General features: G+C 42.6%; 1 protein-coding gene across 1 annotated transcript in view; it reads right to left on the bottom strand.

Annotated features, from left to right (window-relative positions):
- LOC126266725 (probable cytochrome P450 301a1, mitochondrial) overlaps positions 1 to 27,399 on the bottom strand; it is a 172,134-nt gene that overhangs the window by 107,421 nt on the left and 37,314 nt on the right. Inside the window, exon 2 of the mRNA XM_049971201.1 lies at positions 20,644 to 20,869. Within this exon, the coding sequence (XP_049827158.1) occupies positions 20,644 to 20,851 (208 nt within the window). The 5' untranslated portion in view covers positions 20,852 to 20,869. The remainder of the gene's footprint in view (positions 1 to 20,643; positions 20,870 to 27,399) is intronic.

The following is a 27,399-nucleotide window of genomic DNA, read 5'->3' as shown; positions in this document are numbered from 1 at the left end:
GATGTATGGTAGTTAACAACCGTTCCCCAGTCTACTGGGGTAGTAAGGATACACGAAAATTGACTAGCATTCAAATAAGTACAAACTACAAGCTACAAGAGAGATCTATTGGAACCACTGCGACAACAGTGAGATCCCAGCTAAAAGGTTGAGAGAGAGACAACAATGTAGAATAGCACCTAATACTGCTGCTCGTAGTTCGTCTACGGCTGTAGCTCCGCGGATCTGTTACTCAATGCACGCAGATGACTCGACAACTTTCATCCGGCTTTTGGCCAAGGCCGTTTGCAGTTCTTCACAACAGTGTGGCGAGTCATACTGCAACCTGTTTCCGTGCAGGTCGCATAATTTACCTTGAAATATTCTACGCTGTGCTCAAAATTATCTGGACAGTAATATAAGTCACTCACGCTATGCAGAACTTCCGTGTAGACCATTATGCTAACAAGTCTTGCGAACAAATTACTTTTAAAAGCTGTTATTCCAACGGTTTTAAACTCTGCAAAACTAACGGTCGTTATCTTTCTAGGTATGCAACATCTTGATTCCTGCATTTTTATTTCATCCCGTATTCCAACGTGTGGCCATCTGCGATTGATATGTTATAGTAAAAGCTAACATCTATCTATATTTAAAGAAATGTGTACACATCACTTTTGCATATTTTGCAACAGCTTCTTTTTTCCCTCCAACTGTAGTTTTTGTATTCTTTCTATCTGGCAGCTGTCTACGCCATAAATTCCTGTTTATTCGTTTATTACCTTTGATGTCCTCCTTTCCTAGTTTTCTTTTCTTTTTTTCATAAACATAACACATTAACACACTGTTAAACTCCACATAGTAGCTGTTCCGTAAGTTATTCGTTAACTGATTTTACACGGAAGTGACTGGCAAAGAGTGCATTTAAAAAGACTACACACGATTGTTCGTACTCGCAATTGCGAATACATTTCATGTACTTCATGATGGCTGTAGTTGCCGCAGTGCTCCCATATAGAAATTTAAGTTTACAACTTTTGCAATCACCTACTATTAATGATCGTTATTCCGTTAATTTTAAACTCTGCAAATGGTTGTTCTGTTTCGAGGTGTATACCATCAAGTCCACCGCATTTCGATATGATGTAACCAAGAAACTTCCTGGCATTTATAAACAGTGAGCCGGACCGACAATCGAAGTCGAGACTTTTGCCTTTCGCAGGCAAGTGCAAGAGCAAGGGCACTTGTCTGCGAAAGGCAGCCCCGAGTTCGAATCTCGGTGCGGTACACAGCTTTCATCTGCCAGGGTGTTTCACATCAGCGCACACTCCTCTGTAGAGCGAAAATTTCCTTCTGGATGATGTAACTACCCTTCGTAAGCAGGTCTAGTTGAGGATGGAGTTTCATAAAAAATTTTCATTTGTCCTTTGACGTAGTACATCTGTAACAGCCCTGTCATCTTCTGCCAGGACTCCATACTGATATCTTGTATTCGTCACTAATAGCCAGATTTCTCCAAACACCGTGTTGAAAGCCAAAAACCTTGCTCGCACATCTGCAATAGCTTTCTCTTCTACCAACTTCAGTGTATATTCGTCTTTTATAGCAGTTTTTCTTGACATATACTCCAGTTTTCGTTTCTGGCTTCAATCTCATTTACTTTTCGTTTTTGGTTTCGTGCGCATAACACATTAACTGTACTTAAAGGCGTTATTGCTTTATTGGGGGACTCGCTTAAGCCTGTTCCATACATTGGTTCTTTTTCTTAGGACTTCTGAAATAACACTGCTTGTGGGAACCAGGCCTGATTTGGCAATGTCTATATATGATGTATTGTGGAGAACAATGTCCTGGATTGAGGGAAATATGTTCCCCCTGGCTTTTATACAGCACTTCTGTGTAACGCGTACATCATATTTATTAGAGTGGATGTTAAAAACATCCACGTACTGTAAGGTTCGATAAGTAAAACTGAATGCGTACAGAACATACTCCGTTTATAAATTTTTCTTCTTCTTGAGTAACTGGTAGACCTATTTGCACGCCAGTCAATTTTCGTGTATCCTTATTACCGCAGCAGACATACTGCAGAATGCTGTTAAACACCACACAGTACCTGTTAATTAAGGTATTCGTTAACTGACACCATATAGAAGAAATTGGCCCAGAGTAGAGTGGGGCACATTGTAAGTACTGTCTGTTTGCGTTTCATACACTTCAATAGTATTACACAGAAATTTAGCAGTCACAAAACTGAACTTGGATAACTATCATAAAATCCAAAAACAGACTTCAAAAATAATTAGAAAAGAGAAACGGGGATATGACAACAACAGACTCTGCCCAATCCAGCAAGATTTCATCAAAAATAATACAATAAATTCCTACAAGACTTTCAGAGAAAACTTGCAGGAATACCAAGCGTCTAGCTTGTACTTCAAAAAACCGGACGGCTCTTTGGAAAGTAACACGAAAAATAACTGCAAAATCTTAGCCCAATATTTCAATTCCCTCCTCAGCTGCGAACCACCCCAAGAAAAACTTGTCTTCTCTTCTCCATTATTCACACACCGAGACTCACATGCCCCAGATTTTGTAGAAATTATTGAAATAGTCAAACAGTTGAAAAATAACAAAGCACCAGGAGCAGATGGGATCATTGTTGAATTCTGGAAACTAAACGATCCTATATTTATGCAGAAACTACATCATATAATATCAGACATATGGGTGACGGAGAAAATACCAGAGGACTGAAAATGCGCTGTAATTCACCCGATACACAAAAAGGCAACAAAACAGACATCAACAATTACACAGGAATTTCCCTGCAACCAGTCGCTTACAAAATCCCTTCCAAAGTACTTTTAAACAGGATGGAATCCCAAGCATATCCACTAATTGGTGATTACCAGCACGGATTCAGAAAAGAACGATCATACAGAAACACATTAATTACATATATCGACTTCAGGAAAGCATACGATTCAGTAGACCGTTAAATCCTGTTTAAAATCATGGAAGAATTTGGTATCGACCGAAAGACATAAAATATCACAGAACAGGCACTTACAGGAACACATCCAAAGTGAAATTCATGGGCGAAATATCAGGGTCCTTCGAAATCAAAACTGGAGTCCGATAGGGAGACGGACTATCCCCAATGCTTTTCTATATTATTCTAGAAAAGGTCATCAGGCAGTGCGAATCTCATGTAAAGGGCATCCAAATTGGTATAAAAAAAGAAAACCGAATGAAAGTCAAGTGCCATGCTTTCGCTGACGATATTGCAGTTATCACCAATAACAGAAAAGAAGCGATTCACGCAGTGGAAAAACTACATGAAGTTTCACAAAAACCGGACTGCAGATAGCTTATGAAAAGACCAAATATATGAAAAGACAGCCATAAAATAAATCCCCATTAATCACAAAACATGATAAAATTGTACAAGTCTGCCATTTTAAATTCCTCGGAGAAACTATACAGTCCTCAGGATGAAACCGAATCGCCAATGAACAAAGAGTCACCAAGTTCCAGAAGGCCTAAAAGCTAACATGGACGCATTGCAACAAGAAGCGCGTTTCGACAGACGCAAAATTAAGGCACCAGAGAACAGTGATTCTTCCAGAAGCAATCTATGCAGCTGAAACAATGGTGATTGATGGTCATTCAAAATTAGGGAAATAGAAAAGCAGGAAAGAAAAATTCTCAGGAAGAAATCAGGGCAATCAACAGAAACGGCATTTGGATGAAGAGACCACGAAACCATCTCTATATAAAGACCAACACAGTAACAGACAAAATTTTAAATCGTCAAATCAACTTTTATACACATATCTACAGAATGGAAGACTCAAGAATACCAAGGAGACTTTTCAACATTATAACAAAGAGTAAATGCGGCACAGAATGGCTGAAAGAAGTCCAGAGGGATCTGCAGCAGATTAACATAAAAAATCTGAGTACCGGAATAAAATCGCAAGTGTGAAGTTTGAGGAAAGAACATAGCGCCAGCCTGGTAAAAAATGGACAGGAGAATGGAAGAAGGAGCATTCTGAGAGGATGAAGAGTTTTTGGGAAGCAAGAAAGAAAAACGTCCGGAGATGAAATAATGAATTCACGTTCAATCGCTCTCCTGAAGGGGAGAAATCCCAACTGTCTTATCGTTGTCCATAATCACATTGTTGTTTCTCTGACAGTATCCTTCCATGTACAAGCCATGGTTCGATATTAGGTAGTTACACATCTGCATTTTATTAAAAATCCCTATAAACTTTACGTTAGGTGCAAATACAAAAGGTAATAGTGGTCTACCCTAATCTGCCCCAATATTTCATACGGCTATTCCATTACAATGTCCATTTTAACTTTGGCTAATTTCACTTTATGTGGTATAGCCATAGGAGTTCTATATTTCTCCGAAATTATTTCCAATGGTTCCTTGCCGATTTTGACCAACATTCCTTTTGCCGAATCTTCGTTATTCCTATGTAGGAGAAACGGTAGCTTTGCATTGACACCGTGTCTCGCGGTGACGAACTTGGAGAATTTACTACGTAAATAATAGTTAAATGACGCGCATTCTCCTCTTTTAACGTTGCGTACCATTCCTATTCTAATCGCTCCTGACAGTCCCCGTGATCACAGATTTTAACAAGCATACTCTTATCGCAAAACGGTTCTGCAACGGGTGTTAGCACATTTAAATTCTTCTTCCTAACGAGCGTATGATTTTTGGTGTAATTTATGTTGTTAATGTTGGTAACTATATTGTCCAGGTTCTGCATAGTGTTCGTCCATTGGTTTTCTTGTTCTCCCTAAATAGCTGACGGATGTTTAGCACTTTGGACGAATGCATGAAGACATTTACCACTTTTACACTCTGAAGAATGTATGGTGCACTCTGAAACAAACTATCCATTCTGTTCCCAGGTATAAATTTTATTGTAATATACGTTGGTAGACAAATATTCGCTTGCTACACTGCTACTTCTATATAGGGAGAATAATAACTCAATGACATGTGCATGTTCGATTACCTTGATTCGTTTTGTTACTAGCGTAGTGTGATTTGTGTGATACATATTCTGGATCCAAATTCACTTGCAGGGATGCACTTCGTTATACAGGAAATAAGTGGCCTACAAAACACCTACTAGACAGACCTTTTTTGCGAGTATTCATCGTCAGTCTGAGGCCCCAGTAGATTAATGACATAGGTGTCCCTTGTTCGTGATAGGATCACGGGTCGATCAACAAGAAACTTTCCTTATATGAATGGATGGTATCTGTTCTTTCGGAAATGTCCAAAAAAAAATAAACAGGCACCGCGCGGTATCCGTAACGGTGACACATGTTACGTAATTTGGAGAGGGAGGGGGAAGAAAGGTAAGGAGAGGGAAGGAACAAATGATATCAGCTGCATTTGGCCTTTGTGAGGAATCAGCAGGGAAGAATGAAAATGTGTGCCGGACTGGGTCCCGAAGCCGGAATCTCCTGCTTCTTAGGCTGATGCCTTAACCACTGCGCCACCCATAGCCAGTACTTACAGCAAATGCCCAGACTATCTCTGCATGCTTCCGGGCCAACTCACGTTCCCCCCTAACACCACCTGTCCTTACTCCCCGTCCATAGCGTCCATGCTCTTTGTAATACCGCTGGAGGGTAAACGTAACCGTGCGTTGTTGATTAATTGCCCATAGAGGCAAATCAATTATATGATTGTATAGTGTCTGTTTTTCGGACATGTCTGAAAGAACAGACGTCACTTGTGATCTGCAGTTGTGATAGATATAATGCAAAGGGGAATGCGGGAGAAAGGAAAAAAAAGGGAGGAAATTAATTTTATCGGCTGATTCGTGCGGAATCAACGGCGATGAGTGAAAATGTTGCCACCCTGGGACTCGAACCCGGGATCTCCTGCTTACTAGAACATGTCCAAAAGAATAGACACCATTCATATAGCTGATTCGCCTCGATGAGCAATGAATCAGCAACCTTCCTTGCAGATGCACTTTTACCTTCGATCTCCAGCGGGAATATAAAATTAGCTAGTGTAGAGGATGTGGGTGGGGACTGCAGATAGTTGGCGATAGGTGGGAATGTGGGTCGGCCAGGGAGCATGCAGGGATAGTCCGCGCATTTCCGATAAACACTGTGTCCACGTGTCGCAGTAGTTAACGCAATTGCCTGGTAAGCAGGAGATCCTGGGATCTAGTCCCGGTCCGGCACACATTTTCGCTCGTCACTGCTGACTCTGCACCAAGTCACGATACATCTGATATCATTAGTTTTTTTCGTTTCCTTTCCTTTTCATTTGCTCCTTTCCCCCTTCAATTTACATAATAAGAAGCTACTGTGATTTGTGATTATAAGTCATCTATTGAATTGCTGGTCAGAGAGAGATATGCTTAGTAAGATCTGCATATTGCTTTTCCATATCAGGGCGATTGATGCATGTCCTGTGATCCCTCTCAGAAGATTCCTAAGACTCTCACGTATTTAACAGTGCGGGAAGACTATGCTAGCGGCGGTAATACGTTATTACTTCATTTTGTGGAAAGATCCTCGAGAAATAGGGACTTTTTGTAATAAGAAATTAGTGGCATTTGATACATCTACATACATACTACGCAAGCCACCCGAAGGTGTGTGGCGGAGGGTACCTTGAGTATCTCTATCGGTTCTCCCTTCTATTCCAGTCTCGTATTGTTCGTGGAAAGAAAGATTGTCGGTATGCCTATGTGTGGGCTCTAATCTCTCTGATGTGATCCTCATGGTCCCTTCGCGAGATATACGTAGGAGAGAGCAATACACTGCTAGACTCCTCGGTGAAGGTACCCTGGTGGCCATTAAAATTGCTACACCACGAAGATGACGTGTTACAGACGCAAAATTTAACTGACAGAAAGAAGATGTTGTGATATGCAAATGAGTAGCTTTTCAGAGCATTCACTCAAGGTTGGAGCCGGTGGCGACACTTACTGTGGTGTCACCGCCAGGCACCACACTTGCTAGGTGGTAGCCTTTAAATCGGCCGCGGTCCGGTAGTATACGTAGGACCCGCGTGTCGCCACTATCAGTGATTGCAGACCGAGCGCCGCCACACGGCACGTCTAGAGAGACTTCCTAGCATTCGCCCAGTTGTACAGCCGACTTTGCTAGCGATGGTTCACTGACTTCTACGCTCTCATTTGCCGAAACGATAGTTAGCATAGCCTTCAGCTACGTTATTTGCTACGACCTAGCAAGGCGCCAGTATCCGTACTATTGATATTGTGAATCAATTCCCTTGTCATGTTCCAGACCTCACGCCAGCCTGCGTGAGCTAAAACGCGTGCATTTCGGCCTCCTTTAGAAAAACACTTACAACGTGCTGACATGAGGAAAGTTTCCAACCGATTTCTCATACACAAACAGCAGCTGACCGGCGTTGCCTGGTGAAACGTTGTTGTGATGCCTCGTGTAAGGAGGAGACATGCGTACCATCACGTTTCTGACTCTGATGGAGGACGGATTGTAGCCTATCGCGATTGCGGTTTATCCTATCGTGACATTGCTGTTCGCGTTGGTCGAGATACAATGACTTTTAGCAGAATATCGAATTGGTGGATTCAGGGGGGTAATACGGAAGGCCGTGCTGTATCCCAACGGCCTCGTATCACTAGCAGTCGAGAGGACAGGCATCTTATCCGCATGACTGCAGCGGATCGTGCAGCCACGTCTCGATCCCTGAGTCAACAGATGGGGACGTTTGCAAGACAAATACCATCTGCACGACAGTTTGATGACGTTTGCAGCAGCATAGACTATCAGCTCGGTGACCATGGCTGCGGTTACCCTTGACGCTGCATCACAGACAGGAGCGCCTGTGGTGGTGTATTCAACGACGAACCTGGGTGAACGAAAATGCAAAACCATTTTTTCTGATGTACCCAGGTTCTTTTTACAGCATCAGGATGGTCGCATCCATGAGTGGCGACACCGCAGTGAACGCACATTGGAAGCGAGTATTTGTAATAGCCATACTGGCGTATCACCCGGCGTGATGGTATGGGGTGCCATTGGTTACACGTCTCGGTCACCTCTTGTTCGCATTGACGCCACTTTGAACAGTGGACGTTACATTTCAGATGTGTTACGACCCGTGGCGACATCCTTCATTCGATCCCTGCGAAAGCCTATATTTTAGCAGGATAATGCACGACCGCATGTTGCTGGTCCTGTACGGGCCTTTCTGGATACAGAAAATGTTCGACTGCTGCCCTGGCCAGCACATTCTCCAGATCTCTCACCAATTGAAAACGTCTGGTCAATGGTGGACGAGCAACTGGCTCGTCAAATTACGCCAGTGAATGAACTGTGGTATCGTGCTGAAGCTGCAGAGGCAGCTGTAAATGTACACGCCATCCAAGCTCTGTTTGACTCAATACCCAGGCGTATCAAGGCCGTTATTACGGCCAGAGGCGATTGTTCTGGGTACTGATTTCTCAGGATCTGTGCACCTATATTGCGTGAAAATGTAATCACATGCCAGTTCTAGTGTAATCTATTTGTCCAATGAATACCCGTTTATCATCTACATTTCTTCTTGGTGTAGCAATTTTAGTGGCCAGTAGTGTATGTTCCCGAAACGTCAACAAAAGCCCGTACCGAGCTACTGGCCGTCTCTCTTGCAGAGTCTTCCACTTGAGTTTACCTGTCATCTCTGTAACACTTTACCAAATGATCCTGTAACGAAAAGCGCGATGCTCTCCGTTGGATCTTCTCTATCTCTTCTATCAACCCTATCTGGTACGGATTTCACACCGGTGAGCAGTATTCAAGCAGTGGGCGACATGTTCTTGTTACTCGCTAACATGCTTGTATTGTTTGTGGAGTGGTGCTTCTTGTTCAGTGGTGTATTTTGTTAGAGTAATTGCGACCTTACAGCAGTCCCTGTATCTCTCCAGACGATAGCACTCGTTAATTCGTAGCTGCTGCTGCAGTATTATTGTACAGGCAACCATGAAGACGGTCTGAAACCTGAAACAATTGCGGTGGGGAACACCAGATAAAAACGAAACAGCTGCTTTTGCACTCACATTGCATTATCAGTCATTTATCTCACTACACACAATGGTTTTCATCCGAATACGCAGCCCAGACGTCATTGCATATTGACACTGCTGAAATATTGGGGATACGCACGCTAATGTGAAGAACTGTACTTACTTGGGAATGGTTTAAGGGGTTGGATCCCCATTTGCCTGTAACATAGCTGCGATTCTACTTGGAATACTGACACATAATGATTGTATAATCTCCAGTGGAATGTTAAGCCACTCTTCAATCAGAATCTCTTCTAACTTCTGTAGGACTTCTTTGTCTGAAGGAGGCGGAAATCTGCTCCGGAGTCTGCGCTCTATTGCCGCCCACGAGGGTTCGATAATCTTCAAGCCCGGGGACTGTGCGTGCCAGGGATTACGCTGCAGTTCAGTTGCATGATCCTCATACCACTATTGAACTGTCCTGGTTGTGTGATTGGCTGCATTATCGTCCTGAAATATGGCATGATTCTTGGGGAACAACATTTGAATCAAGGGGCGTTCCTGATCAGCTAAAATATTCGCATAATCGTTGCTGAACACAGTCTGTGGGGCGGCGAAGAAGTAGTCGAATGAGTTGTTTGAATGTTCATTTCACGTAACAGACTATTGCCGATGCAACATATGTGGGACGGCGAAGAAGTCGTTGTTTAATGTTGAATGAAAGTTGAACATTGCCACCTTAAATCACGCGAGCCTGGCAACTAATTTGGTGGCCAGTCAGAAAGCGAAGGGAAACTTACTGACCTTAGTTCCCAGTCTGCACAGCCACATTCCTGTACAGCCCAGCTAAACGAAAAATATCCATAGTTCTTCACGGGATTAGGGCTGCTTCAATAAAATTTAAAGTTCCAAACAAGATTTTATTATCTTAAAGGCTCACACAAATTACTCGAAACTTCTGAAAATGCTAAAGACATTAAATATTGTTAATTCAGCCAATCGTTTAATAGTTCAGAGGCGACTTCTACAGCAAGTTCCTCCCGAATAGTTCATTACTCTAACTAACGGTGCTCTATTAATAGTTCGCAATAATGTTAAAAAAAAAGATTAATGCTCGCCTTAAAAGTGGATTTAGTCACACTTGCCACGCGGAATTATACTTCACACGGACGGCACAATAACAGTTTGTTACCGAAGTCTAAACGATCCAGGACGGTGTACAGTCCTCGCGATTTTCAATGTCCGTTTACATTGCTAAGTACGCGCATGTCACAGCCCGCTATGACGTCACCCGAGGCGAGGCGCGATCGGACGTTAAGCTCGCGTGGACTAGGCGTTGGTCTAATGCGGAGTGAGCTTACTACTGCCTCTGCCGCTCTTTTTATATAGCTCCGGCGCGTACCGCCAAGAGAGCATCTGTTCTTTCCGTTCCTATGCAGATGCCTGCAGCCTCCAAATGACCGCTATCTCAGGCACATAATCTTAAATATCACATTTAATAATAGCTTTACAAACTTCTCAATTTTTGTATACATACATCTGAGCAGTACAGAAGCACGTAGAAAATCTCAGCCCGCTAAAATTAAAACTTTACTCTCTAGAATTTTTACAATGGAACTAACGGTAGATTGTTACCTCTGAACCATAGCTTTATCAAGACTTGTATCAGCTGTTAATTATGCTACAAGACTAAAACTTGGTGTAGCTTTGTTAATTGTCCTATCTGATCATTGGTCTTAAAGAATTTGTTTTATCATTAAAATTTAAAGTACTTAATCTATAATGCTTATGTACATTTTACTCACAAAAGTAGTTTTTACTAAATTACTAAAAAACTAGAAGAGGTAACTGATTGTGGTATTTCCATTATTATTATTAGGGTGAACTGAAGCATCCTACCAATTTTCAATATTGTAGCTCTATTATTTCGCGCCTCTGATTTTTCCGAAAAATGCGGATTCTGGAGTCAATTTTAGTTTTATGGTTTTGGAAACCAGCACCACTCATTAATGACTTCTTACTGCACCTTCTCACCAAATTTTGGCTTCCTAGCGTCATTATTTAGCGCCTCCTATTTTTCTTTCAAAACGTGAATTTTACGTAAACTACTAATTTTATAACATTAAGATTTGTTACCTGAAACATTATTACATAGAACTATACTTTAACAAAGTTTTACACACAAATCTTAATTTTTACTTTTTTGTTAAATGTGGTGCAATACTATATGCAGGCGCGTTACGATGACGTGACGCTACTAGCAGTGAACTAGGGTAAGTCCCGTGCACTCGCTCGCCTCTGTATCTTATACATGATACAGCGCTTGCTTTGCTTCAAGTCTTTGAGAGTAATGATGGACCAGCAGAATACCTTGATATGGCTGCCCACTCCATCGCACTTGCACCTCCATGCCTAACCGTTGGAATCAAGTAATCAGGATTCTAGGCTACTTTTGGCGTTTCCAGACGTTCGAAATAACGAAAACGTTGATTCGTCGGACCTGATGACGTGTTTCCACTGATCAGCCGCCCAGTATTTATGCTCCTGACACCACGTTTTACGCTTCTCTGCGTTCGTTGTCGTCACTAATGGTTTCAGTTCAGCAGCTTGTCCATGAATATTCGCTTTATGGAGTTCTCTGTCGATAGTGTCGATAGATGAGGGGTGTCCAAGATGGCTGTAGAGCTCTGCAGTCACTTGAGTCGCCGTATTTTTGTATTCTTTTGACACAATTCGTGTTAGCGTACGACGATCTTTGTCATTTAGTTTTGATTTGCGCCCACTATTACGTTTCGGCGATGATGTCCTTCCACGTTCTGTATAGCCTGTCATGACTGTTGAAACAGTTGCTCTAGAAACATTCAATAAGTTGGCTGTTTAGGTTACTGATGCTCCAGCTAATCGGGCCACCACAAACCGCCCTCTTTAGTACTCTGTTAGGTTTTTTTCATTGCACGTCGACTTCGGCCTCTGAACGCAAATACGAAGTGTGCCCTACTCGCAAACAACCTTCACTGATACCGAGTCCATTCTGAACACACACTATACAGCGCGACACGTGCCTTACCTGCGTTGTTCACCGTCAAACACAACCATTCCATTACTAAAACTGTTGAGATGATGTTGCCAATCCCCTGTAGATATTCATACTACGTTAATTGGATCACGTCAGGTAGACTGACATACTTAAACAATAAATAATTTTTTCAACTACCTGCCCACACCATTGCGTGCTGGCGTAAAAGTAAACTTGCTGGTTGAGCCGTAGCCTTCTTCACGTATGCTACACTATGTGCTCAAAAGTATCCGGACACCCTCATAAACACGCGTTTTCCATATTAGGTGCATTTTGCTGCCACCTACCGCCAAGTACTCCACATTAGCGACATCAGTAGTCACTAGACATCGTGAGAGAGCAGAATGGGGCGCTCCGCGGAACTCACGGAGATCGAACGTAGTCGGGTGATTCGGTGTCACTTGTGTCATACGTCTGAACGCGAGTTTTCCACACTCCTGAACATCCCTAAGCCCGTACAGCACAAAGGCGTACAGAGAGCCGGCCGCGGTGGTCTCGCGCTTCTAGGCGCGCCGTCCGGAACCGTGAGACTGCTACGGTCGCAGGTTCGAATCCTGCCTCGGGCATGGATGTGTGTGATGTCCTTAGGTTAGTTAGGTTTAAGTAGTTCTAAGTTCTAAAGGACTGATGACCACAGCAGTTGAGTCCCATAGTGCTCAGAGCCATTTGAACCATTTTTTGCGTACAGAGACCGCCGACAGTTGAAGAGTGTCTTACTGCGCAATAGGCACAAATCTATCCCGACCCTCCCCCCCTCCACTGGAATTCCGAACTGTATCAGGATTCACTGCAAGTATTAGGACAGTTAGGCGGGAGGTGAGAAAACTTGGATTTCATGGTCGAGCGGCTCCACACATCACGCCGGTAAATACCAAATTACGTCTCGCTTGGTGTAAGGAGCGTAAACACTGGACGATTGAAGAGTGGAAAAACATTGTGTGGAGTAAGGAATCACGTTACACAATGTGACGACGGAACGGTGTTGGTATGGGGAACGCCAGCTTGTGTGGTACCAACAGTAAAATTCGGAGGCGCTGGTGTTATGGTGTGGTCGTGTTTTTCATGGACGGGGTGGCGGTGGTTTTGCGTGGCACTATCACAGCTCAGTACATTGATGTTGTAAGCACCTTCTTGCCTCCCACTGTTGAAGAGCAATTCTGGGATGGCGGCTGCATCTTTCAACAGTTTCGAGCACCATAATACACGGCCTGTCGTGTTGTGGTTACACGACAATAACATTCCTGTAATGGACTGGCCTGCACAGAGTCCTGACCTGTATCCTATAGAACACCTTTGGGATGTTTTGGAACGCCGACTTCGTGCCAGACCTCACAGACCGACATCGATACTACTCCTCAGTGCAGCACTCCGTAAAGAATCGGCTGCCATTCCCCAAGAAACCTTCCAGCACCTGATTGAACGTAGGCCTACGAGAGTGGAAGCTGTCATCAAGACTAAGGGTGAGGCAACACCATAGTGAATTCCAGCGGCATTACCGATGGAGGGCGTCACGAACTTGTAAGTCATTTTCAGCCAGGTGTCGGATACTTTTGATCACTTGGTGTAGTTAGCAGGCAACGCAGCTTGCTCTAACGCTGTGCTACTGAAAAAACTTTATCGGCACTGCGATTGGATACTGTATATCAATTATAACCAATTATAATAGCAACAATTACAAAGCTTGATTGCGACTGGATGCTGAAAAACAATAATAAACAAATATGACACCAGAGCTACCACAAATGTATTTGACAAATGCTTATTGGCTCCTTGCCAATATCAGTATTTGACAAGTACTAATATAATAAAATATTCACTGGCTGCCTGGTGCTACCGAAAGCGTCTTCTTTGCAACATTGGGGATTTACATTGATGGCAGCTGCAGCTGCTGTTGCTGGCAATCCTGGTGGACGAAAGTATGGACAGGGGAACCCTCGAGCAATCTGCCCTTTCGTCAGAAAAACACAATGGCCAAGAGGGATTTGACCGGGGGGGGGGGGGCTGAAACAGAGAAGGTCGAGGCAGGAGGAGCAATTGCATCAGAGCTCAATTGCACGGGAGCCATTTAACGAAACTGTTATCAAAGTCAACGGTCAAGATTATTATGATGACTTTATCAGGGAGTTACTCTCCACCGAAGCTATTATCAGAGTTAACGATCAAGGTTATTATGATGTCGTTATCAGTGAGTCACTCTGAACCAGACGAGTCCCAGTGTACCTATTATCATCTCCTTTAGATGCAACTAGATTTATTTGGCCATCATACTCTTGATGTCTCTAGATAGTTTCTCCCTATTCTTTCAGGGCTGTTGCTGTTTGTAGTGATTTATAGCCAATAGTTTAATTGATCAGTATTGGATCTCTTCACCTGAGCAGTATGTTACATTTCCTTACACCGGCTGTCAGTCTATGTGCCAAGTACACTATGTGATCAAAAGTATCCGGACACTTGACTGAAAATGACTTACAAGTTCATGACGCCCTCCATCGGTAATGCTGGAATTCAGTATGCTTTTGTCCCACTCTTAGCCTTGATGACAGCTTCCAGTCTCACAGGCATACCTTCAATCAGGTGCTGGAAGATTTCTTGTGGAATGGCAGCCCATTCCTCACGTAGTGCTACACTGAGGAGCGGTATCGATGTTGGTCGGTGAGGTCTAGTACGAAGTCGGCGTTCCAAAACATCCCGAAGGTGTTCTATAGGATTCAGGTCAAGACTCCGCGCAGGCCAATCCATTACAGGTATGTTATTGTTGTGTAACAACTCCGCCATTGTCCGTGCATTATGGACAGGTGCTCGATCTTGTTGAAAGCTTCAATAGCCATCCCCGAATTGCTATTCAACAGTGGGAAGCAAGAAGGTGCTTAAAAAATCAATGTAGGACTGTGCTGTGATAGTGCCACGCAAAACAAAAAGGGGTGCACGCCCCTTCATGAAAAACACGACCACACCATAACACCAAGGCCTCCGAATTTTACTGTTGGCACTACACGCGCCGGCAGATGACATTCACCGGGCATTCGCCATACCCAAACCGTGCCATCGGATCGCCACATTGTGTGCCGTGATTCGTCACTCCACACAACATTTTCCACTGTTCAATCGTCCAATGTTTACGATCCTTACACCAAGCGATGCATTATTTGGCATTTACCGACGTGATGTGTGGCTTATAAGTAGCCGCTCGAGTGTGAAATATAAGTTCTCTCACCTCCCGCCTAACTGTCGTAGCTGACGCAGTTTGGAATTCCTTTGTGATGGTCTGGATAAATGTCTGCCTGCTGCATATTACGTCCCTTTTCATCTTTCGGCGGACTCTGTCAGTCAACAGACGAGGTCGGCCTGTACTCTTTTGACTTTTATGTGACTTTCTTTTTAGTGGTTTTCGCAAAGCTTCGGAGGAACTATGACTCTTGTAATTAAAACAATTAAAATGTTATTTTGTAGTTTACGGTCGCCGGACAAGGAAATACCAGACTTCGATATTTAAAAGATACAGGTTTTTGGTCTGAAAGGGCACATATTCCAATACGAGACCGCTAAAAATTTTTAGGTAACGGCCATTATCCTTCGCCAATCATCTCTGCGCTGACTGCTGCGAAATATTACTGCACAAATACCAAATTGTTTATGACAGTAGCTATTAGGTTCGGTATGCTGTCATTTTAAATAAAACACTGATACTTTTGATGACTTACTTTATCAAAAATTGGTTCAAATGGCTCTGAGCACTATGGGACCTAACTTCTGAGGTCATCTGTCCCCTAGAACTTAGAACTACTTAAACCTAACCAACCTAAGGACAACATACACATCCATGCCCGAGGCAGGATTCGAACCTGCTACCGTAGCCGTCGCGCGGCTCCAGACTGAAGCGCTTAGAACCGCTCGGCCACTCCGGCCGGCTTTACTTTATCAACTAAATAATTGTAGAGCGTCGGGTAGATTACGCTGAGACGTCCCTCTCATAACAGATTCAACAGAAGAATATTAATTGAAAGTTTTTTGTCTTTTGTTTTAGAAGTAAAATTTATCTGAGATATTATCTCTTACGCCTATAAATTAATTCTTTGCAGCTACTGGGCATATTTATTCCATACAGAAGTTTTCTTTTCCTTTAAAAGATCTGTTGGTCGCGTGGGATTATCCGAGCGGTCCAAGGCGCTGCAGTCATGGACTATGCGGCTGGTCGCGGCGGAGGTTCGAGTCCTCCCTCGGACATGAGTGTGTGTGTGGTTGTCCTTAGTATAATGTAGGCTAATTAGTGTGTAAGCTTAGGGACTGATTATCTTAGCAGTTAAGTCCCATAAGATTTCATACACATTTTTTTAACTGTTATAGAGTGCTCCTTGGCTATGTCAAGGAGCACATGGGATTGAGGAAGTCTGGTGTTTACAAAATGCCCCGCCATTGTGGGGAGAGTCCATTGGTCAAACAGTTCATGCCATTCAGGACCGATTTGATAAGTACCAGCGCCACATTCGTTTGTTTCAACTTGAGAACTCTGCCAGACCAGAGCACTGTCTTACTGAGGGACATCAAATGTTGTGTGAAGAGACACAGTTGGTTGCCTCTGCATTTCGCTATTAGAACCTTTTTGTAAAAGAACCCATTGAAATTCGACAACCTGACACTCTTATAAATAAAGACTTTGAATAAGGTCCCAGTTTCATCAGACATTAAAAAACAGCTGTATTTGATTCATACATAAGAATAGTTTTTGATAGCGATTTATAGATTTCGCCAGCTTCCACCACTGGAGCGCTATACTGTATCTTCACTTGCGCTAGAGGACGGCTACGACGATTTCATGTGCACGCACTGTTGGCCTTGTGCGGCGAATAAACCAGCCACTAGCCGTCTGAATCGAATTCGTGCAACAGCATACACACCTCAAGATGGCGGCCAAGTGGGTCATGGAAATATTGTGTCAAGATGACTTCATTTACCGGGTGCAGAGCCGAGAAGAATATTAACATCGTGAAACAATAAAGTATAGTCTGGACAGGCCGCGATCGTGTCACTGTCGAAATCCGTTACATGCTGGAAGATTTTCCTCCTTCTTCTGAAAGGCATAACACGATCATTTCATAAACAACCAGACATGTACACCAATTTCTGAATGATAAACTCGCGGTATAGTCTCTCATTATATACAGTATGTCGACGGCGTAAAGCCTAACCTCATGCCGTTGTGCTGAAATAAAATTTGATGTCTGCTGTAAGCTGCGGTGATAGTGTAGCAGAATCAGTATCTCCCACTGTTGTTATGAGTTGTTTGGAAAGGATGTGGGATGGAAACGACGGGGAGAAGGACCAAATAAAGCTGTTGGAAAGTAGAGGGAGAAGTGTGGAGAGAAGAGAAGCACAGTCATGGAGAGAGAAACCAGTATTATTTTAAAGCTGCAAGGTTTGTCACATCTGTGCAAGCATGTCACGATCAGGCGGGGAGGGGGGGGGGGGGGGGGTGATAAGGGCTTCGTTGGGAAGATTTTGTAGACGTTAAGTACATTTGGGTACAGCGCGGATACAGGAGTGGCAGTGCATGTGGGGTGGTAATCAGGGATGAAACGACTGGGTGGCTAGTATCAGGTTCGCAGGAAGTGTAGGAATTCAGGTAATTAACGTGCGAGCTGAGGGGAAAATTAAATTCATACAATGGGGATTGACAAATATAGAAGGCAAGGCAGAGTAAATGGCATTTGACGACTTGGAGGGATTGACAGAATCTTAGTGAAGTGGAAATCTAGGTGACACTAGCATAAACAACAGTAGCGTAGGTGAGGGTACTAGAGGAACATAATCTCCATGGTCAGCTAGTTTTTAACTTAAGGATATTTTATATGGTTTTATATGCAGTTAGTAAAATGGGTTCCCAACTTAGCTTACAGTCGAAATAGTCTGATGTATTTTAGTGGATACAACGAATGTAAATTGTGAAGTAGACGTAATAGGGCAGAAGCTGCAGATGATTCAGCCTCTAGTTATTGCTTCGGTATCACTGGGGTTCACCATGAGGACACACTGTTCATACAAGGAGGTAAATCGGTTGAGATGAAGTTGAAGGTATCGTTTACAGTTCTGGAGAATTGAATACGGCATCGTCAGTGCACTAGTTGACGATAAGATTTAGACATACCAGCACAGTGGAAGAGTTGAAGGATAATGTAAAGGGCAGACCGTGAGAACACCAGCATTGGTGTGGAAGAGGCCTGACTGGATGCAGTTTCTGGGTACATAGGTTATCAGGTGGCAGAAATGATGTAATACAGCAACATAGTTTAGTGGAAGTGTATATGTCTGAAATTTGAAAAGGAGATAAAAATGCGGTAAATTCGTGGCCCACAATATAAGTTATAGATACATACATTATGTGATCAGAAGTATCCGGAAACCCCCAAAAAACATACGTTTTTCATATTAGGTGCATTCTGCTGCCACCTAGTGCCAGGTACTCCATATCAACGACCTCAGTAGTCATTAGACATCGTGAAAGAGCAGAATGGAGAACTCTGCGGAACTCACGGACCTCGAACGTGGTCAGGTGATTGGGTGTCACTTGTGTCATACGTCTCAAAGCGAGATTTCCACATTCCTAACCATCACTAGGGCCACTGTTTCCTATTTGATAGTAAAGTGGAAACGTGAAAGGATACGTTCACCACAGAAGCGTACAGGCCGACATCCTCTGTTGACTGGCAGAGGCAACCGACAGTTGAGGAGGGTCGTAATGTGCAATAGGTAGACAGTAGGTATTAAAATCCATGGAGAAGAAATAAAAACTTTGAGGTTCGCCGATGACATCATAATTCTGTCAGAGACAGCAAAGGACGTGGAAGAGCAGTTGAACGGAATGGACAGTGTCTTGAAAGGTTGGGTATTCGATGAACATCAACAAAAGGTAAACGAGGATAATGAGATGTAGTCGAATTAAGTCGTGTTATGCTGAGGGTATTAGATTAGGAAATGAGACACTTAAAGTAGTAAAGGAGTTTTGCTATTTTGGGACCAAAATAACTGATGATGGTCGAAGTAGAGAGGATATAAAATGTAGACTGGCAATGGGAAGGAAAGCGTTTCTGAAGAAGAGAAATTTGTTAACATCGAGGATAGGTTCACGTGTCAGGAAGAGGTTTCTGAAAGTATTTGTAAAGAGTGTAGCCATGTGTGGAAGTAAAACGTGGACGATGAATAGCTTCGACAAGAAGAGATTAGAAGCTTTCGAAATGTGGTGCTACAGAAGAATGCTGAAGATTAGATGGGTAGATCACATTACTTATGAGGAGGTGTTGAATACGATTGGCGAGAAGAGAAGTTTGTGGCACAACTTGACTAGAAGAAGGAATCGGTTGGTAGGACATGTTCTGAGGCATCAAGGGATCACCAATTTAGTATTGGAGGGCAGCGTGGAGGGTAAAAATCGTAGAGGGAGACCAAGAGATGAATACACCAAGCAGATTAAGAAGGATGTAGGTTGCAGTAGGTACTGGGAGATGAAGAAGCTTGCACAGTCTCAGGACTGAAGACCACAACAACGACAACTATCTATACCATCTCACAGGAATTCCATATTGCACCAGGGTCCACCGCAAGAATTATGAGAGTTAGGCGGGAGGTGAGGAAACTTGGATTTCATTTTCGAGCGGCTCGTAAGCCACACATTATGCCGGGAACTGCCAAATGCCGCATTGCTTGTTGTAAGTAGCGTATACATTGGAAGATTGAACGATGGAAAAACGTTGTGTAGAGTGACTAATCGCGGTACACGATGTGGCGATCCGATGGCGCCGTGTGGATATGGCGAATTCCCAGTGAACGTCATCTGCCAGTGTGTGTTGTACCAACAGTGAAATTCGGAGGTGGTGGTGTTATGGTGTGGTTGTGTTTTTCATGGAGGAGTCTTGCACCCCTTGTTGTTTTTCGTGGCACTATCATAGCACAGTCCTACATTGATGCTTTAAGCACCTTCTTGCTTCCCACTGTTGAAGAGTAATTCGGGGATGACGATTGCATCTTTCAACACGATCGAGCAACTGTTCATTGTGCATGGTCTGTGGCGGAGTGTTTACACGACAATAAAGTCCCTGTAATGGACTAGCCTGCGCATAGTCCTAACCGGAATCCTATAGAACACCTTTGGCATGTTTTGGAACGCCGACTTTGTGCCAGGCCACACCGACTGACATCGATACTAGTCCTCAGTGCAGCACTCCGTGAAGAATGGGCTGCCATTTCCCAAGAAAGCTTCCAGCACCTCATTGAACGTATGCCTGCGAGAGTGGAAGCTGTCATCAAGGCTAAGGATGAGTCAACACCATACTGAATTTCAGCATTACCGATGGAGGCCGCCATGAACTTGTAAGTCATTTTCAGTCAGGTTTCCAGACGCTTTTTATCACAGAGTGTACCTAATTACCGCAAAGTCGAAGGTAATAGACAACGTTATGCACACTACTGAGCCATGGGTTAAAGAGATTATAGGAAAGAAATGGAGCAACTGGCTGGCTGGAGATATTGTCCCCTCACGCAGTAGAGAAAGAACTCTTTCCTTACCTGATGGCAACAGGAATCTCCACGTGTTTCCTATGATCGGCAGTGGTTTGGGCCCCGGCATTTCCTCAAAGGGTTTCGCTCTCAGCCACTCCTGCGTCTGCTCCGCTGTAGTTCCCTTCTCCGCCACCGCCGCCGCCGCCGCCGTGGCGCGGCCTCTGCTCACTGCTACCACCAGCTGTCGGCCGCATCGCGGACTTGCTGACAACATGGCCGCCGTTGATTCAGTCTGCAACAAGCGTCAGAATTAGCATATATTTGGCCGTTTTGTTGCTGCCGGCCAATGACTCCCAACCCAGAACTGGCAGCAGCTATAGGATATGTGTCATGAAGTGCTGCTCGTATGATCACAGTGTCAGCGAACTGTTCTGTTATATACAGGGCTCCTTTATTAAGTGAATCTCCTTAGGAGCTAACGAGTGACACTTATGCCTGCACTTGCTGGGAGAAACGACAATATTTCTACAGATTTATGTGATCCACACTTATAAAACAGTAGCAATTAATGGACCTGGTAGTGGGTTCTTGATGAAACATTGTAAACAATTGTACAACAAAATGGACTTTTTGTGTTTGTATAATAAAATTTTATTTCATTTGAAATAGGTTTTAGGTTACAAGCTCATTTTCAAGTGATACTGATTCAAAAATGTTATAAGTCCTCTGGTCTACTATGAAACAAAGAATCTACAACCACCAAAGAACTGAAATTGTACTGGTAACACATCAGGATCTTACACTAGACAACAAAAAATTAGGTGATGATACAAGACATTAATGAAATACCGTATAATATTTGGAAGGTTATTTAACATTTTATTATGTCGTTTCAACATAACAGAGAAATAAAGATTTTGGAGAATTTTTTTTTTTTACATGGCAGTCGCATGAACTTGGTGAGAAGACATGTTGAAATAGTGGTTGGATACTTACATTACAGATGTAAGCTCTGAACAATTATTATGGCTTAGTTAAAGCCGGAGGGGCTTACTGTAGTGGGCTCCGACCATGCTACAAGATCTTAATTACAAAATCTGAACTTCTTGTTTTCATAGTTGCCAGTGGATGCAGATGGTGATGTGGTATGTTTGTAACATTGTCTTGTGTTTGGGACTTGCCAGTTGTGCAATAGTTGGAAACTGTGATGTGAACTGAAAAATTTGGTCATTGACCTCTGAAAACTAATGATTTTGTTGTAATCTAAATAGAAAGATGATGAAACGTGAGTGAAAAACAAGTGCTGCAAAACGACAGGTAGTTTCCATTTCAACACATGATTATTAAGGAACTAATGACACAACACTTGATTGTCTATGCCGTTAATAATGCCAGGAATTCAATGTTCACATTTGCCAGTTTGATTTCAAAAGTCAGTCCGCAGCTCGTGGTCGTGCGGTAGCGTTCTCGCTTCCCATGTCCGGGTTCCCGGGTTCGATTCCCGGCGAGGTTAAGGATTTCCTCTGCCTCGTGATGACTGGGTGTTGTGTGCTGTCCTTAGGTTAGTTAGCTTTAAGTAGTTCTAATTTCTAGGGGACTGATGACCATAGATGTTAAGTCCCATAGTGCTCAGCTCCCTGTATCACGAAGCACCCGACATTTTCTTTTTGTGTCCATGGACCATCAAGAAGGAGACCAAGAAATCGTGTTATCTAGAATTTTGCAGTAAAAAGTCAATTAAATTAATAATTTCACTGAGTGGAAATAGCACCACGTGTATGGGGGAAATAGCCCACGTGCAGAGATTTCGAAAGACATATCAAAGACAAGCGTTATAGGCAGTTTCTCTGGATAAAGTGTCAGCAACGTTCTGCATGCTTTCACGAAATGTATGTCGGTGCACACGGACGAAAAATGTTTACTTGTGATAACTGCTAGCGATTTTGACGCTGAAATACACTGGGTGAAGTGCCTCTCGACTGGGTGGAATAGCTCCACCATTTTTGTGTATTATGATTTCTACCATCTTCAGATGTTTGTTTAATACTTTGTTCGTGTAAAGGAATTTTGATCTTTTATATACTGTATGTATTCACAAATAACATACCATAATTGTATCACATTGACAGATTTTTTTAATAGTTCCATGTCTTGTTACATGGGGCTTACAGAAAAAACAAGTGGAATAGCCCCGCTGTACCCTAAGCCTGTATGTAAGTGTCATGTCTAATGGATTGATTTTTTTCAAGTTTCGAGACAGTGCTGCTAATTGGCACATACACTACATCCAATCACTTTATAGTTTGCCACACAGCTGTTCCTCAGCATTGATCGTATGTTATGCGCAGTTCAGCAATCAAATGACCCAAATGTAAGTATGGAGGTGTTCTCGCGCTAAATTCTTATTTATTTTACTTTTTAAGACATTCATGTGTATAGGACATTAGTTGTACATGTTGACTATAACGTTAGATTTAGTGACTGTTTTAGAAAGTTGCTAAGTAGCTGAGATGTGTATTACTTTTGACACACAAAAATTTACTACAGAGAAATTTACGCGTTCCCTCGCTTTTATTACCATAAAATGCGAACCTTGTTTTGAGTTTCTTTGTTGTTTACTATCGACATACAAATTCTATGCGAGTTCACCTTAATTTCAATATCCATTAGGTTAAACATGATTTTTACTACTATTAGCGCATTTTTTGATGAAATAGCTACGTTTCAGTTAACGAATGATAAACTCCAAAACTTTTTCACCCATTCTGAGTAAGATCTACGTAGACAGTTAAAGTTTAAAGAGTAATATTCAAGTTACCAATTAGTGACAACTACTCATTTTTTTCTGGGACAAATTAACTTTGACAACAACTATTTTCACATATGTTATTTGAACGGATCGGGTAATAGAAATTAAATTCAGTAGTCATTAACTTTCATGTATATTTTACACAGCTCCTGATTTATATCGCTATTATTCTAAAAATTTCAGCATTAGAGACTGGTTTCAATTTATCCCTACATTCTGTTGTTGGATGGGGTCTTCACTTCTAAGACTGGTTTGATACAGCTCTCCATACTACCCTATCCTCTGCAAACCTCTTCATTTCCGAATAACTACTGCAGTCTACCTACCCCTGAGCACACACACACACACACACACACACACACACACACACACACACACACACACGTCGCTCCAATATTAAACTGGTTATCCCCTGTCGTCTCAGAATAGTTCCTACCAACCAACTGATTCGTATAGTCAGTTTGCGCCATAAATTTCTGTTCTCCCCAATTCTATTCAATGCCTCCTCATGAGTTATGTGATCTACCTATCTAACCTTCAGCATTCTTCTGTAGCACCACATTTCAAAAGCACCCTCTTGGTTACTCCACGCACTCTATCTGCGGATTTGTACATCAGTCTGGTGATTCGACCTGTTGTACTGCCAATCATATTACACGGGGTGTTTTCCAACAGAATAACGCTCACCCACATACTGTTGTTGAAACCCAACGTGCTCCACATTCAGTTGGCATGTTGCCTTGGCCTGCTCGATCCCATATCAGTTTCCACTTGAGTACATATGGGACATCATGGCACGACAACTTCAGCGTCATCTACTGCCAGCATTAACTGACCAAGTGCGACAGGCATGGAACTCCATTCCACAAACTGACAGCCGGTCCCTGCGTAATACAATGTATGCTCGTTTGCATGCTTGCATTCAATATTCTGAACGTTACACCTGTTATTAATGTACCTGTACCTGCATTTCACATTTCAAATGGTTCAAAGCACTATGGGACTTAACTGCTGAGGTCATCAGTTCCCTAGACTTAGAACTAGTTAAACCTAACTAACCTAAGGACATCAGACACATCCATACCCGAGGCAGGATTCGAACCTGCGACAGTAGCAGCAGCGCGGTTCCGGACTGAAGCGCCACAGCGACCGGCATTCCACATTTTCCATGACTTATTTCTCATTTGTAATTTTAATCATCTAAATAAGTTAGTTACAGATACTTATTCTCAAAATTTCATTTCTCCGTTTTTTTTTTTGTTTTTTTTTTTTTTGGTGCTGCGATTTATTTCCCGTCAGTGTATTTGCTTATCTCCCACATTCACGAGAAGGAATGAGCATCGTGGCAAGATAAGCGAAATTCGAGCTAGCAAGGAAAGATTTGCGTGTTCTTTTGATCCATGGGTTATAAGACGTTGAAACGCCAGGGATATATTTAAATGTGGAGCCTCTGACTCTATGCAAAAACTCAAGTATGAACAACATACTGTTGTCGTAAATGTAGATGCACGTGTGTTCTCTTTCGTGACGCCTGCTTTCGTTCATTGATTAAAAGATTGTGTCCCAGACAGGACGCAACAGTTTTTGGTGTCTTTTGATAGTACCTCTTAGAGCTAAAGAGAGTGAGAGCAGCAACCGATCTAACACCTACTCTCGTCAAGGTATCAAAATGAAAAACAAAGAAGTGGTATCTTGACACGCTATCTGGTAATCATAATTGAGTAGTGAAACAGCTGACTCAGCTCGTCCATCAAATCCAGAGCGCTGTGGACAATGGCGTCCAGGATGATGCAGTGCTGTTTATCTTGCAGATGGCTCTCGATATAGTTACGCACTGCAGCCTAGTGAAAAAAATTCACCATATCATGCATCGAAACGGATTTGCGTTTGCATTCATTCCTCACAAGTGACTACTAATTACATTACGTGCCTTGTCTCAGTAGTGTAACTGGATTCGAGATTTCCTATTGGAAATGTCACAGTTCGCAATAATTGACGGAAAGTCATAGAGTAAAGCAGAAGTTATTTTTGGCGTTCCCCAAGGAAGTGTTATAGGCCGTCTGTTTTTCCTGAACTGCATAAACGAATTAGCACACAATTTGAGCAGTACTCTTAGTTTCCAGATGATGCTACCATTTATCTTCATGTAAAGCCATCAGATCATCAAAACTAATTGCAAAATGATTTAGACAAGATATCTGTATAGTGCAGAAAGTGGCAATTGATTATAAATAGTGAAAAGTGTTAAGTCATCAATATGAGCACTAAAAAGAATCCGCTAAATTTCAGTTACACGATAAATCACAGAAGTCTAGAAGCTGTAAGCTCAGTTTAATACTTAGGGATTACAATTATGAGTAACTTAGTTTAGAACAACCACATAGATAATGCTGTGGGGAAAGCAAACTAAAGACTGTGATTTATTGTTAGAATACTTAGGAAACATATCAGGTCTACTAAAGAGATTGTTAACACTTTGCTTGTGCGCCCTCTTCTGGAGTATTGCTGTGCGGTGTGGGATCCGATCAGATAACATTGACGGAGGACATCGAAACAGTTGAAAGAAGAGCAGCTCGATATGTACTACCGCAAAGTAGGGGAGAGAGTGCCACAGATATGAGACACGATCTGGGGTGGCGATCACTAAAAGAAAGGTGTTTCTCGCTGCGGCAGGACCTCATGAAATTTCAGTCCCCAACTTTCTCCTCAGAGTGTGGAAATGTTTTGTTAGAGTTCACCTACTAGGGGAGGAATGATCACCATGATAAAAAAGAGAAATCAGAACTCTCACAGAAAGATTTAAGTTTTCGTTTTCCCCGCTGGTTGTTCGAAAGTGGAACGGTAGAGAAGTAACTTAAAGGGGTTTCGATGAATCCTCTACCGGCAGTTAATTGTGAACTGCAGAGTAGTCATGTAGATGTAGTTACAGATACAACTCAACATGTTCTTTGCTGGGCAGAATCGACGTAACATAAATGTAACTTCGGAAGTACTGCAGGAGTATGATGTAAGACCGTTAGAAAATTTGGTGTGTGCTTTGCCTCATATTTTAATAAATTACATGGTGTCGATTTATCTTTACCACCTCAAATAACTTCTTTCCGAGAACCAAAATGAAAAGTGTAGCAAGTAAATTTTGTTTAGTTACCAGGAACACTTTAACCAGGATGATTGCCTTTCTTGCAACTTTGTTCATCACGAAAATATATAGCGTCCTATATTTTTATTCGGTGATCCACTTGCTACCGTCAACCCTGTTCAGAAAGGTATCACAGAGTACCAGTGACCTAACCATGACGTTATTAAAAGCTTAACACAAAATTAACTTTGACTCTCCCGTATTAATGCACAACGTAGGTACCAGGAGTGACGTAACTAGTCCGCCTGCTGGAATTGACAGTAAACTGGATTACCGTATAAAAAATAATGGGTGTCAATTAGAAACGGGGTACTGCTGTTACTATCTTCGTAACAACTAAAGTTGCAAGAAAACAGTCAAGTTCGTTCATGTCACTGTGGTAGCTAAACAACACTTACTTGATGCATCTTGTTATTTGCTTCTTGATAAAGTTATTTGGATTCCCCCAACGTTTACTTTACAATTTTTTTCCGTTGGTTCTTTTATGGCGGCTATTATCTAAGAGTAAGATGGGAGGCATGTCTACTTACTATAGCATATCGTGTGAAACAAACATTGTCACGAAAATACTGTCACATTTAATTTTCTTTGAATAACTTGCAATTACGATACTATCAGCTATTTCAAAGTTTAGACACATCCTACCGGTAACACAATTTTGATATAATAGGCCGATGGTCGTTTCGACAAACGCCGTCAGCGAGTTGAACGGCGACTCGAAACGTGCAGCGTGCCATGGACTCAGCCTGGGGGGAAGAATTCTATGCTGTAGGAGACGTTCTCCTGCGCTTGCTCGTGCGCTGCACGTTTTGAGCCGCCCTTCAACTCGATGACGGTGTTTGTGGAGACGACCAAATGTGATTCACCCGAAAAG

Source organism: Schistocerca gregaria, chromosome 4 (assembly GCF_023897955.1).
Source record: "Schistocerca gregaria isolate iqSchGreg1 chromosome 4, iqSchGreg1.2, whole genome shotgun sequence".
NCBI lineage: Eukaryota > Metazoa > Arthropoda > Insecta > Orthoptera > Acrididae > Schistocerca > Schistocerca gregaria.
This window is presented reverse-complemented; position numbering and strand designations above follow the sequence as displayed.